This window comes from Cyprinus carpio, chromosome B2 (genome assembly GCF_018340385.1).
Source record: "Cyprinus carpio isolate SPL01 chromosome B2, ASM1834038v1, whole genome shotgun sequence".
NCBI classification, from domain to species: domain Eukaryota; kingdom Metazoa; phylum Chordata; class Actinopteri; order Cypriniformes; family Cyprinidae; genus Cyprinus; species Cyprinus carpio.
In genome coordinates, this window is record NC_056598.1 from 26,704,760 (window position 1) to 26,720,146 (window position 15,387).

At 37.0% G+C, this 15,387-nt stretch overlaps 1 protein-coding gene across 1 annotated transcript; it reads right to left on the reverse strand.

Annotated features, from left to right (window-relative positions):
* Positions 1-21: 21 nt before the first annotated feature.
* LOC109055661 (cullin-3-B-like) lies at positions 22-15,024 on the reverse strand. Its single transcript, XM_042718928.1, has 16 exons — positions 14,780-15,024; positions 7,986-8,183; positions 7,412-7,525; positions 6,658-6,818; positions 6,396-6,510; positions 5,934-6,162; positions 5,662-5,807; positions 5,281-5,457; positions 4,050-4,220; positions 3,860-3,967; positions 3,570-3,694; positions 3,318-3,414; positions 2,310-2,444; positions 2,029-2,215; positions 715-860; positions 22-627 (listed from the first exon to the last, which is right to left on the reverse strand). Exons 1-16 carry the CDS (start codon positions 14,861-14,863, stop codon positions 496-498), a joined length of 2,325 nt encoding a protein of 774 aa, XP_042574862.1. The 5' UTR covers positions 14,864-15,024; the 3' UTR covers positions 22-495.
* Between the last annotated feature and the right edge of the window lie 363 nt (positions 15,025-15,387).

Sequence of the window (15,387 nt, forward strand, 5' to 3'; positions counted from 1 at the left end):
TGCAAGAAAGTGGCAAACGGCTCAATATCAACGTTTTTTATTGAATTTTCCTCGCCACATTTTGTCTGTTTTGTTAGGGTTTTTAATAATTCTGCCTTTTATACAGTATTGAAAAAAAAAACAAAAAAAAAACAACAACAACAACATGTGCAGTGCATTCACATTTTCCCAAGGGATTCTTTTCATTTTGATCTCTACGAGGGTAAAACGGTGAAGAGACTGAAGCTGGATCCATTCATAGCTGAGATACTCATAAGAGTGGGAGTGATCTAATTAAAAATAATCTACAACACAATTATGGATTTCTTAGTTTGCTTCCTGATTATTTTCCAGATTGTATGGTTTATGATTACTCAGTTTGCTTTAGTCCGTTACCCAGAGTTCATCTTTCGTTTAAAAGGAACTTCCCAGTCCATGCGAAAAGCAGTCCAGAATTGTTTTATTTTTCTTGTCTTTGTGTTGCTCGCTCGTCTCCTTGTGCGGTCATGTGATCCACTACGCGACGTACGTGTAGACTTTACGATCCTCCGGCGTCCGGGCCAAATATTCTCTTTCTATAAGTCCTTCTATGCGCTTTTTAATGACCACGGGGCTCGGCAGGAACCGTGCCCTCAACTGCTGGGTCACCTGACGGGACACAAGAAAATGATTATTAGAAATCTGCAGATAAAATCTTTGAAATTAATAAACATCACGCAAAGAACACACGCTCACCTCTGCTACCAGTACATTGTGCTGCATCTTCTTCCTGGACTTCATGATGCGTACAATGGCAGCCTCGATTTCATGTTTCCTGTCATCGTCTACTTTCTGCCGCGTCTCCTTGCGCTCTGGGTCTGACTCGCCTTGCTTAGCAGCAACTGCAGGAGACGGATTCAAAGAGTTTGTAGATCACTTCAGATGTAAAATACATGGACAATATCTCATTCACCTATAACATTTTGTAAAATCAGATTTCTTTTTTTAAGGAATTGTTTTGACAAGTACAGTTTTGTTGTATTTCCTACTGAAAAAGGAATTTGGGGCATGAAATAGGATTAACAGGGACAAAAGTGTAGTTCTTATTAACTAAAACTAAAATTATTAAAACTACCTTGGCAACTAACCAAAATAAAATAAGTTGAAGTTCTAAAATTACTCAAACTAAAACCTAAATAAAAAAAAAAATATTAAAGATAAATAGAAATATTTAAAAAAAAAAAAAAAAAAAAAAATTAAAAGCTAAATATTTCTGTTTAGCTTTTAAAATATTTTAAAATATTTAAAAAATAAAATTACAAAAATGTTAACTAAAATTAAAATGAAATTATGAAAAATTAAAGCTAATTTAAAATAATAATAAATGCTATATGTGACCCTGGACCACAAAACCAGTCATAAGTGGCACATATATTTGTAGCAATAGCCAACAATAAATTGTATGGGTCCAAATGATTGATTTTTCCTTTTATGCCAAAAATCATTAGGATATTAAGCAAAGATCATGTTCCATGAAGATATTTTGTAAATTTCCTACCGTTAATATATCAAAACTTGATTTTTGATAAGTAATATGCATTGCTATGAACCTCATCTGGACAACTTAAAAATTTTCTCAATATTTTGATTTTTTGTTTTGTTTTTTTGGCACCCTCAGATTCCAGATTTTCAAACAGTTGTATTTCAGCCAAATAACAAAGCTTATTTATTTAGCTTTAAAATGATGAATAAATCTCACTGGTATAAATCAGACCAGGATCACATATGATTTGCTACTTGCTATTATAAAAAAGGAAGGGTCAGATTATATTAAGGGGAAGAATCTCATTCTAGAGAGTATTTAATCAGACAAATCCCTGAGATGAGTCATTTATCTATTTGATCTATTTTAATGCATGGGTTAAAAATATCCATTATTTCACTGCTTTTAGGAGTAAACTACCATACATTTAACCCTAAAGCTAAAAAACTCAGATTTCTTTCAGACCGATCACTTTATTTCTTCCCTTCATTCTGAATCAACGGCGCCCTCTTGTGGCAGCACAATACCTGTTTGTATTTTGACTCTGTGCAGTTTGGAGGTAAACTGGTCATTGACTGTAAACGAATGGCCGCTCTCGATCTCTTTACTCTTGGGCTCTTTCGTGAGAACTCTCTGGGTGGGCTTCCCGCAGGCTAGAGACTGCAGGGCCCGGACCAGCTCACGCTCGGGGATGTCGGTCTCCTGCTGGATCTCCTAAAGAGTTGAAGAAGGGTTGACATCGGTGAAGGTGAAAACGATTGGGTAAGCAGGGCATTTAGATCAGGAACAGGTGCATAGGAGGCTTTACCTCAAAGGTAAACTTATCTCTGTTGTTGAAGAGCATGAGGATGGTCATCTGGAAGGTGGACACCTGCAGAATGTGCTTCCGTGTGTTTGAGCCTGTGAGCAAAGCCCCGCCAACACCAACATCAGAGCCATCCTCCTAAAGAGAGAGAAAGAGAGAGTCAATTAACCATTTATTCAACAAATAATTGTAACCTTTTATTACAAACAACCAACATGTGAGAAAGAGTTCAATGACAAATTGTTTAGTCCTCACTGAAAGAAAAAATGCTGTGTAAAGCAACAAAATCACAAGAAATCAGAACATGTTTGATGTTTAATATGCGGTTATGAGGAGGAGGATTTAGACCAATGATATTCCACTGTGGGTGGAGCTACTCAGCACAGCATATTGTTAATTCTTGCATCCTGCTGTTTAATTTATTCATTATATATTTCAAATATTTAAGTACATGAAATACTGTATGTTTTAAATAAGTATATAATATATATATATATATATATATATATATATATAGATATATATATATATATATATATATATATATATATATATATATATATATATAGGTATGTGTGTGTATAACTGACATGAAATGCAATTGCAAAAATACTTTCAACAGTATTTTAAATATCTATAAATATATTTACATTTAAATTTAAATTTACAATTTAATCATTATCTTTACAGTTTATATCTATATTTAATCATTATCTTTACACACGATTATATTTTAAATATTTAAGTATATATACTGTATACATATAATACATATGTATACCGTAGTTACATTAGTTATAATATTTTGTAATTTGGTATTAAAAGCGAAAGTTTCATGAAATGCTATATATCGGTAAAAATGTATATTTATATTTTACCGATATTGCATTTCATGAAACTTGTGCTATATATATATATATATATATATATATATATATATATATATATATATTATATTTTTATTATATAATAAATAAGTACATTTTATTTATTTTCTATGCGTATCTGTACCTTCTTGATGGCTCCGTAGAAGGTGGCGTTGAGGTCTGCAGAACCCATGTGGTGCTGGAGTGTAAGTTGCCTGCCGCTGTGCTTAGCCAAATAAAACCTGCACAGAGTAGAAGTCGCATGAAACCCAGCTACAAGTGGAGACACATCTGACATACAGACATTTCAAGCTGAGATTATCGGCTTCTCCTAAATACCGTTTCACTGTAAAGAGAACAAAGTCTGGTCATTAAACTCATTTTCATTGACTCGCACCTTCTGAAGACCTCAAAGGCGTGGCGTGGGGAGGGTGGTATGTTGCATTTTGGCGTGGCTGACTGTGTGGGCCAGTATCCTGTGGTCAGAACTCTCACCGTGAGATCAACACCACAGAGAGACACCTGCAACATCAAGACAAACCACACAGTTTTGCATTTGGTGTGAAAGAACTCAAATGGATGCATCGTTTCAATCTTCTTTTTCTGTAAACATGGCCTTGGTGTACATAATCCCTTAGGGTGCAGTAGTTATAGTTAGCTAGTGTGTGTGCGTGTGTGTGTCTGCACCTGTGATGTCTGCAGGTGGTGGCGGAACTCATCCATAGTGGTATTAGAGATGCTCATGTCCCTGAACATCCCTTCTAGTTTAGAGGTGAACTGACAACCGCACTCCGTCTGAGAAAGAGAGAGAGCGAGCATCACATTAGACACACATAGGAATACAGTGAATGAGAGTAATGAAGAATATTATGATCACCTTTAATTTGGAGATCATATTTTTCTCTGAGTCATCTGAAACGCTCTTATTGGTTAAGAGTCTTCTGGCCAGGTGCTGTTTGTAGTAACGCTCAAACACATCCTTCTCCTGCATGAACCTGAACAGCACCATGGCCTTATCCAGGATGGACTCCACCTCCTGTTCTGTCAGCTAAACGCAAACACAATTAAGAGATCAGTAATAAATACCTTTCAGTATTATTTCTATACTATTATAGCATTTATGGTAACACTTTACAATAAGGTCCCATTAGTTAACACATTAGCTAACATTAACTAACAATGATCAACATTTGTTATAGTATTTATTCATCTTTGTTAACATTAGTTAAACTGTTTATTGTTAATTCATGTTAGCTCAGGTCCATTAAAGGTGCTGTATGTAGGATTGACACCGAGTGGTTGAACTAGGTATTGCAGTCCAAATTCAATATATTGGAGAGGGGTTTTTTTTCACCCGGCCCCTCCTCCTCAGACTGGAAGCACACACAGGTTGCCAGATTGAAGACACCAACAGGAATGGACGCACTTGATGATGAATGAAATGAAATACGCTGTGTTTTCCGCCAAAACTGGAAACCCGGAGTGCCGAAATACAATTGGGTAAACTGGCAGTGGGTGGGTTTCACAAACCAAAACAAAGATTGACATTCCGGCCCTGAACGCACATTTTCAAAGGAGAATAACTGACTGTAGCATTGTTTTTCAGATAAACAAGTATGTTAACTTAGCATGTTTCTTAAATATCTGCAAACATATTATGGCATTTTTATGCTTTAGCAGAGTCAAAATCTTACATACACCACATTTAAGTAAAATTAAAAAGATTTTTTTTTTAAATAATGCATTAGTAGATATGTAGAAGTTGTTTTTTTTTTAATTGTCAGTTCATGTTAACTAATGTTATTTATTGAAGTTCTTTAAGTCTATGATTTTAATCAAATATTTATATTTTATTTCAATGAATAAAAATGATTTTTAACAGTTTTAGTTAAGTGTTGTTTGTTTATGATGGTGTTCATTCATCAATTAATCCATATCTAAATTATACAACAACTCATATGCATAACAATCTTTTCACATTCGCTGGACAGAAATGTCCATGGAGCACAACAGTGTTTTTTGTGGCAATACTGAAGACAGAACTGACCAAATTTGTAGGCAGAGTTTTCATCTTACAAGTTAAAGATGGTCTAAGACTAATTTCTTACCCCCTTCACTCCTTTCTTGAGTTTGTCGTCGATGAAGAGCGAGAGGTACTCGGGTGATCTGGAGTTGAGGTTGAGGAAATACTCGAAGTCTCCAGCGATAGTCTGTTTGAAGAGCCTGTCGTTGTTGAAGGACTCCTGCAGGAACCGGTCGAAGCGGGACTTCAAGTCCAGCAAACCCTAAATGATTCATAAGAAAAAGAGCATCCTTACTACTTATTACAAACCTACAGCTTGTTGAGGTTGCTGTATTTATACATTTTTACAAGTCTGAACTCCTAAACCTTAGCAGATTTGTTCCATGGTCTATTCAGGATCTGACTCAGCCAGTCCTGTTGTTTTGAATTAATTGTCTGTGCTGTTCCTTCGTTTTGGTGATTGTACCTGGATGTAGTCGACTGGGTTCTTGCCCTCTCCTTCCTCTGACACCAGTGCTTTACCCTGCTCTCTGAGGTACCAGCTCATGCACTCACACATCGTCTTCAGTCCGTTAGGAACCCGACCGAACAACTTATACATGCACGCCAGATCTGACAGAGAAATGTGAGAAAAGATGAGAGAAACTGAAAGAAATACAAAGCAAGAGAGGAAAACAGAAAGCCTAATTCCTGACACTTAGAGCTAGACAACAGATCGAAACACAAACAGCTGCTCACCTTCTGTCTTTCCATTCTTGAGCATGTGGACCAGTCCCGAGTTCTCCATCTCTACGATGGTTTTCATGTGTTTGGAGATGAGCTCTCTCTCCACCACCTTCACAATGGGCTCCTCCGTTGTTTTATCCAGGCAGTGCATCACTCGTTCAATCTCCTCGTTTATCCGAGCCTCCACTTTCTTGATGTAGACGCTTGCACTGTTCTCTGCTAGGAACTTCTGACTTTCCATCTGCACAGACACACACACATGAACAAACACAAAAACAGAGACATTATAAATAACACAGTGGTCAACACAGCCAGTCAAACTTATTAATCAAATGCAAATTAATCAATTCAACAATGAGGGTTTTTTTTTTTTTTTCACACAATTTGTTCTTTTCAGCCTTTTTTTTACTGGAAAAAAAATCTTTTGTTATATGCAAAATGATAAGCAAACATAGTTTGCAAAACAGCACCCACCTGGAAGAATTCAGCAGACATGTCTAAAAATGGCATTTCAAAATCCTCCTCATATACGGACCGACCTTCTAAGCCCAAAACCATCAGCATCTGACAGGCATTCCTGATGGCTCCTCTGCCATGAAACATGATAGCACAAACCAGATAAAAATCCATTCCTCTACAACTGTGTACGCATCAATACACTTCCAGCTACAAGCTTCCATTCTTTAACTAAAACACTTTGATGAGAGATGGAATGACAGAACACACACACACACACCTGTCGACCACCTCTCCCCTGCGTTCTCGAGCGATCATGTCCAGTAGAGTTTGTCTGAGATGATCTCTGATGCAGCCATATCGCACAACCTGATCTCTGAAGATGATCAAGCCGAGATTGTAGACGTTCTCCACGTTATTCTGTTGAACATACACACGGTCCTAGATAGACAAAGAAAGAAAAAATGTTCATGCAGATTCAAATCCAGGCTTTGTTTAGTGCCAATTCCTTTCCCAAGTCTCATTTACAAATACATTTTCATGATATGACACCTTTTCTGCAGGCAAAAAACAAACTAACTAAAAACAGAAACAAGGTTCTATCATAATTATTCGATTTTCTAAATGTTTTTTTTTTTTTTTGGTTAAATGTCTGAAATAAGGTCACGTTGGTATATTTTCTCATTTTATTCTAAGACATAAATACATCAGTAAAACTCCCTTGTGATTTTTTAGTGATGGTGACATTGAAGTCATGTGACTGTGGTGTACTTCATAGCCTAATCTAAAAGCCAAGGGAAAAATCCTGTTGGGTTTTTGTCAAGGGAATAAGAGTGATGCTAACTTCTGCTCTGGCCTAAAAAAATGTGTCATCACTGTAACATTCTTTGGTCAGGTCAGTAAATGTATGTTAAGGATCATTAATGCTTTTTGGTTGGTTGTGTTATCTATGAGTTCCTACCTGAACCCTCTAAAAACCAAAGAAAACATCAATTTTTATAATAGTTACATCCCACCAAAGAATGTCAACTTACCATGTACATCAAAATGTCTCTAATCATGACCATGGCAGTCTGATGATCATTCCACGCTTGGTTTAGCGTCTGCAGGAAATTGTTATTTAACGAGTGAAGCACGTCTTCCCGTACCTGAAGACAAGTGAAAGCTGTTACAAGAGCAGCTGAAGCACATGGGTTTCATCCACCTGAGTGTACAATGACATCACCACTGGGACGGGCAGGTTTCCGCCATCTGCTTCATCTCCAGAACTGACATCATTAACAGCCAGCACCAGAGATAAAACCCCAGGGTCTTCATTAAGCTATATATAAATATATATGTAGTGAAGATGTGAGACAGTGTACTTCAGATCTTCTCAAATCAATCTGTTCAATTTCAATTCACATCACACACCGTCAAATTCATTAAGCAGGTCTTTTTAAGCAGTAAGCCGAGGTGAAAACACAAGTCTCTTGTGGCTCACTGCTTATTAAACCACATTTAACTCCCTGCTAAAGTCTGTGACACACTTTAACACTCAAAAGTTGAATGCAGATCTCGTATGTTTTCTCTAAACTTTACAGGAAAGAGTGAGACAGGAGTTCATACTTTGTTGATGAGGTGTTCGGTGACCACCTCTCTGAGCCCCGTGTAGAGCTTCTCTCCATGTTTGTGCAGCACCATGGTGTAGGCGTTCCTGTAGAGCTCCTCGAAGCTCAGCCCACTGTTGTTCTTCCGCTGGATCTCCTGGATGGCATTCTTCAGAAGATCCCAGATGTTATTCACATACTTCTCATCCATGGTCATCTACAAAAACAAACAAAACATAGAAACGCTTATGACGATTAGATACAAAATGTTTTAGGAGAGATGCGCCTTATCAGCATTGACCCATATAGTTTTTTGTTTAAATTAGCAGTATCTTTCTAACTGGACTAAGATTTAATTTAAACGGCTTATATTTTTCAATTAAAGCTGCATACGTACTCTTTCTGATTAGAAGCTTGCAAAAGTACTAAAAACTTACTGTAAATCTTTCATAGTATTACACTTAAATATTATAATGTTACTTTATCATTTAAACAATTTTAAAATTTTTTGATGTCTGGTTTTAACTTGCAAAATGTGTGTAAACATTAACCAAAACACAGCATAGATTTATAAAGTTGGCAAAACACTGATATGACATTGCTGTAACATTTATCAACTACATGTAATGGCCAAAACTTTTATAGTATTGGCAAGTAAGTTTTAGTCATAAAATGAAATAATATACATTGTACACTATCATTCAAATGTTTGAGTTTTAGTAAGATTTTTAAATGTTTCTGATTATGCTCAGTCTGCATTTATTTGATCAAAAAAATACAGCAACAATAGTTAGAATGTGAAATAATATTATAAAAAAAAAAATGATATGTGAATATATCTTGAAATGTAAATGTTATTTCTGTGAGGGATGAATTTTCAGCATCATTACTCCAGTATTCAATGTCACATCAACCTTCATGTGACACCATATATTTCTTTACTGTCACTTTTGGGCAATTTCATGAATAAAATCTAACTGACCTCGACCTTTTGAACTGTATTGTATGTCGATTTGTGTTTTTTTTCTGACATGGGATTTTTGGAGTTTATTGTTTTTCACGTAATTTTTATCGTGGGCACTTCTAAATACCGAGAATAATTATATATTACAAATTATTCAGAATTTGGAATGCATTTTAAGAATACTTTTCCCATCAACTGGTCAAAATGCACAACACCGCTGTATGCTGCTTTAAAGACCCGTGAGCTCTGATGTAAACAAGCACGCACGAGAAGTACATGGAGGAACACGTGAGAGACTCGCTGAATGAAAGCACATTCACTCTCTGGCAGCTGATGGTGCTAAAATGCAGAAAATGAAATGCAGCCCTTACCCTGGAAACCCCATAAATAAAAGCAGCTGCTACTTTCTATACATTTAAATAATATAAAATAATATTTATATTTACATTTTCCACTTTAATCTGGACTACAACATGCCCTAGATATTGTTTGAAAGTGTTTTGATTCTTTATTGTTTGTTCACACTTTACATTAGGGCTTCATTAGTTAAAGGGATAGTTCACCCAAAAATGAAAATTATGTCATTAATGACTCACCCTCATGTCGTTCCAAACCCGTGAGACCTCCGTTCATCTTCGGAACACAGTTTAAGATATTTTAGATTTAGTCCGAGAGCTTTCAGTCCCTCCATTGAGAATGTATGTACGGTATACTGTCCACGTCCAGAAAGGTAATAAAAACATCTTCAAAGTAGTCCATGTGACATCAGAGGGTCCTTTAGAATTTTCTGAAGCATCGAAAATACATGTTGGTCCAAAAATAGCAAAAACTAACGACTTTATTCAGCGTTGTCTTCTCTCCCCGTGTCTGTTATGAGCGCGTTCACACAGCACTGCAGTTTAGTGATATCCGGTTCGCGAACGAATCACTCGATGTAACCGGATCTTCTTGAACCAGTTCACCAAATCGAACTGAATCATTTGAAACGGTTCGCGTCTACAATAAGCATTAATCCACAAATGACTTAAGCTGTTAACTTTTTTAACATGGCTGACACTCCCTCTGAGTTCAAATAAACCAATATCCCGGAGTAATTCATTTACTCAAACAGTACACTGATTGAACTACTGACCGAGCCAGATAACGAACGAAACATTGACTCGTTCTCGAGTCAAGAACCGGTTGCATCGTTTTCGGATCACCGGTAGTGATGGGAAGTTCGGTTCTTTTTCCGTGAACCGGTTCTTTCGGACAGTTCGATTCAATAAACCGGTTTAAGAAAACGATTCACCAGTTCTTTTGCGCTCGACGTAATGACTTCATTGGCGATGATTGCCCTTGATTCAAGCCTTCGGTTTACCCGCGCTCATAACATTAGCACAGAATCAGTTTCAGAATCAATCATCAAAAGAACCAGTTCAGTTCATACGCGCTGTGTGTCAGTGAGCTTCACGCTGAATCACGCATGCGCAGTATCATCAGCTCCTCGGTTCTCGAGTCGGACGCGTCCGACAGAAACGGTTCTTGACTCGAGAACGAGTCAATGTTTCGTTCGTTATCTGGCTCGGCTCGTGTTCATCTTCAGTTCTCTCTTTACAGCAGTTCAGTCCGTGTACTGTTTGAGTAAATGAATTACTCCGGGATATTGGTTTATTTGAACACAGAGGGAGTGTCAGCCATGTTAAAAAAAAGTTAACAGCTTAAGTCATTTGTGGATTAATGCTTATTGTTGACGCGAACCGTTTCAAACGATTCAGTTTCGATTTGGTGAACTGGTTCAAGAAGATCCGGTTACATCGAGTGATTCGTTCGCGAACCGGATGTCACTAAACCAGTGCTTCCCAAACCTGTCCTGGAGGACCCCCTGCCCTGCACCTTTTGTATGTCACCCTTATCTAACACACCTGATTCCACTCATCAGCTTGTTAGTAGAGACTGCAAGAACTAAATTGGGTGTGTCTGATTAGGGAGACATACAAAATGTGCAGGGCAGGGGGTCCCCAGGACAGGTTTGGGAAGCACTGCACTAGACTGCAGTGCTGTGAACGCTCATAACAGTCCCGGGAGAGAAGACAACGCTGAATAAAGTCGTAGTTTTTGCTATTTTTGGACCAACATGTATTTTCGATGCTTCAGAAAATTCTAAAGGACCCTCTGATGTCACATGGACTACTTTGAAGATGTTTTTATTACCTTTCTGGACGTGGACAGTATACCGTACATACATTCTCAATGGAGGGACTGAAAGCTCTCGGACTAAATCTAAAATATCTTAAACTGTGTTCCGAAGATGAACGGAGGTCTCACGGGTTTTGGAACGACATGAGGGTGAGTCATTATTGACATAATTTTCATTTTTGGGTGAACTATCCCTTTAACAAGCTGTTTGGGTGAAATTTTTCTTTAAATTCATTAATCTTAGGTATTCCAATATTTAATAACACATTGTTAAAATCGAAAGTTGCAACTGTGTTATTTAATGATGTAACACGAGCTAAGACTTGAATTTTTTTTTATCAAAGATTAGTAACTTCTGTAGCAAATGTAGCTCTTGCTCATTGTGAATGTTAATGCATTAACTAAGGTTAACTAATGAGGTCTTATTGTAAAGTGATACCTATGGGTCTTTAAAGTTCTTTTGCACTTTAATCGGTGTAAAACTTGACTTTAAATATATTTTTTTGTATTGCTTTATTGTATTTAAATGTTCAGATATTTTTGTTATAAGAAAAGTTATTTAACCTGTTATACTGTATTATGACCACTTTTTTGAAACTTAATTTCAATACCATGATAATACCGTATACCGTGACAAAACATTATCAATTAATCGCAACAGGAAGATTTGATACCGGCATATCCCTAATTGTATGTCACCTCAAGTTTTTTGACGCACACATCACAACCTTGCAATTGCAAAAGAAAAGGCCTTATTGACTTTATTCAGCACAGGAAACTATGCTGGGCTCCGGCCTCGATAAAAGTAAAACAACTTACAACGTTCTAATGTGCATTTAATGTGCAGGTCACTCGCTCATATGCTCAACCCTTGGCAGATACTGGGCTAACAAAATCAATTTTCCTTTACGACCAAACCGTCAGCCCAACTCCAGAGCTCTTGATAAGCTTCAAGTGACTCAGCACAGCTAATCTCACAAAGAACAGGTCTGATGGCTAATCAATCATATGACTGAAATACATTTTTAATTATTCGTGTCAAAACGACACTTCAGCACAGCTCATGTTAATTATAATGCTTGTCACGGTGTTAGTAACACAGCTCCTGTGATAAAGTAACACGCATTGTAGACCTGTCTGTCTCTCTCTGGCTGCTAAGCCTTAAGACAGACAGGTCTTGAGAGTCGATACCTGTGCAGTCTAGTATGTGGATTAAAGCCATTTTGATGGGTAAAATCGGTGTGGGTGTGAGTGTGAACGTCCACTTTTACCAACATTATGCTGAAAGGCTACCTGAATCACACTTGGTTTGGAGTTGCACTTTTAAAAAAGTTAAGCTAACACAAAGAGGAACCAGTTTTTCCATGAACAGGAATCCCTGAAGCAAAACGTGTGCATGTGTGTCAAGAAAATAAGTAGGTTTCCAAACTGGGTTTCTGTAGGCTCAGGTCATGTCCATGCAAAGGCACTGATGAAGAAAGTCCAGAGAGACAGTCTTTGAACAGCAAGACATACCTTTATTTACCCTTAACCGCTAAGCCTGATATTAGCACATTTAACATTTATCAATTTGCCAGACGCATTTACACAGTGTACATTTTATCAGCTCATGCATTCGCTGTGCCAGGCTCTACTGTTTAATCTACAGGAACACTAAAACCACTTCTGTTCTTTTATTCAGTCTGTAACTTCAGTTAAAAAATAGAAGTTAAACTTCATTAAAGCTCAAAACTTCAAGGTTGAGAAGATTTTTCAATGTTTTTAATTCTGACAAAAATATGTCTATGACGGTCTGATCTTTAACAATGAACTACTTGACAAAAAGTTTGAATGCAGATGAGAGCTGAGAGCATTTGGGGTGTATCAGATGAGAACACAGGTCACTTATTGAGAGGGTAATACTATGACGAAGAAGTTAAGGCAACTGTGAGATTTCAAATGAATTCCTCTGACAAGGTGAGACATATTCAATCCAAAGTAAATGCAGTTTCTGAACAAGAGTGATATCTTATCTTATTACCACTTATCTAAACCAAAACATTGTTTACTGAGTAACGCGGACATGCTGACAGGTGTCAGGTGGTTTCCAGATCTCAAGAGAAGAATATTTCTAATGCACTAACAGAAAATAACTGCATGGAAACTGCATTTTCACTTCTCTGCATATTATCAAGTTATTCTGACCTAGTTCGTTCCATCAGAGCATCACCAACACACCGACTGTCCTGCAATGCACATAATTTGTTCTGAGTGGAGCTAATAAAAGAACAGAAAATTGCAGAATGTTGCAGAGAGATGCACGTCATACTGATGCAAAGTGTGCTGCAGTGACAGTGAAAGACAAAAACACAGCTGCTGAGGACATCAATCATCAGTGTGATAATCTACACAACACTAACCAGCACCTATGACACCCGACTATACCGGAGGTTATCAAAATGGGCTCCGGGGAACAACGGGGGCTACAAGAGAGTGCTGTGGGTTTGTAAAAAGCTTTAGAAAACAAAATGTAAAAAATAAATCAATAAAATGACTAAAATAAATAATAAAAAATATATATATATATTATATATTTGAATAAGCAATTATATTTACATAAATAATTACTAAAAGGTTTAGAGAAAAATGTAAAAATAAATAAAAGATAAATAACAAAATGATAAAAATAAAATGTTATTAAAATAAATAAATAAATCAATTTACATTAATCACAAAAAATTACATAAATAATACAGGTTTAGAGAAATGTAAAAATAAATTATTAAAATAAATAATAAAACAATTAAAATAAACAAAAACTTAGAAAATTACATGCACATAAATAAATCATAAAAAAATGGTAAATAAAAAAACACATCTATCAGTAAATACTAAGAAAAACACCATGTAATAGAAACTAAATACTTTCCAAACATTTTACAAGCAATATGCATTTTCCACAACATAAATTGTGTCTTTATACATGAAAATGACACACAAAGATGATCCTATTTGGGGGTCCTGGCATCTAAAAGACTGAAACCCATCTACACAACATCAACCTGAGTGTCAACAAAATACACCAAACACCAACCAATGACAAGAAACTAAATTAACCAGACAACACAACCAGTGTAATCAGTCTGGCAATATACACAACAACAACCATGATAAGAAAATTAATTATTAACACCACACACACACACAGACAACAATCAGTCAGAACAAAAACACACAACATCAACAATATGATTGGCATCAAATCACCAACGGGCCAGTCTCATAACACAAGACCCAAAACCAGACCAAAACACTGAAAGAAAACAAGCAGATCTAAAGGAAAGACTCCGCGGTCTCTGTAGGATCTACAATGCTGTATATATTTACAGCTTTATGGTCAAAACATAAATACTCTGTCTCTGAATCATTGAGTTTTGAACACTTTCTACACTGGCTGTTTCAATACTTAAAATCACTCATCTTTCTAATAACTTAGACATATCAACACCTTTAAAACCCTGACGCTAATGTTATCATGATTACACGCATTTTCTAGTCCGTAGTCTCTGTAAATCTCTCAAACTCGGCCTCTAAACATCTAAACCCGCTGTGGCCTGCTGCTATGCTCGATCCCCGGCTCTTGAGTTCTAGCCGCGACCGCCTGAGGCGCGCTCATCTCGGCTGATACTCACGGGAAAGGCGCGGATCCGCATCTTGGTGTCCTTCTTGGTGCCGGGTTTGAGGTTGGACATGTTTGGGTTAGGGAGTGATGCCATCAACAGATGCTAGGGTGGGTGTGTTGAGGGGAAACACGGACAAATCTCGCCCTCTTTCCCCCCCAGGTTTGAGTCCCTGTAGCTTACTCTCTCCCTCTGTCTCTACAGCGATGGCGGACGGCTGGATGACATCTCGCGAGAGTGATGAGTGTGCTAACAGTAATGCACCCAATATCGCGAGAACTGGGGCCAGCTGGGGCTGACATGTGGTAAACAGCAGTCTGGCGCTGAGGAAAGAACAAGCTTCATGGATACATCGGTATCGTAGTTTAAAACAGTGTCATGAAGTTTGATAATGGCATCTGAAACCATTAGTATTGTATGGTAGTCTTTCTTAATTTTTTTTTCCTAACTAGGATTGTTTGTATTTAACCTTGATATTTAGTCATTTAGAAGACGCTTATCTGTAGCCTCTTACAAATGAGAAACATTTACAAGCAATTTACCGATTAATTGACTGGTTAATTTCGACATTAATATGAGATTCCTTGCTTTGAAACAGAGATAATAATAATAAAAAAATT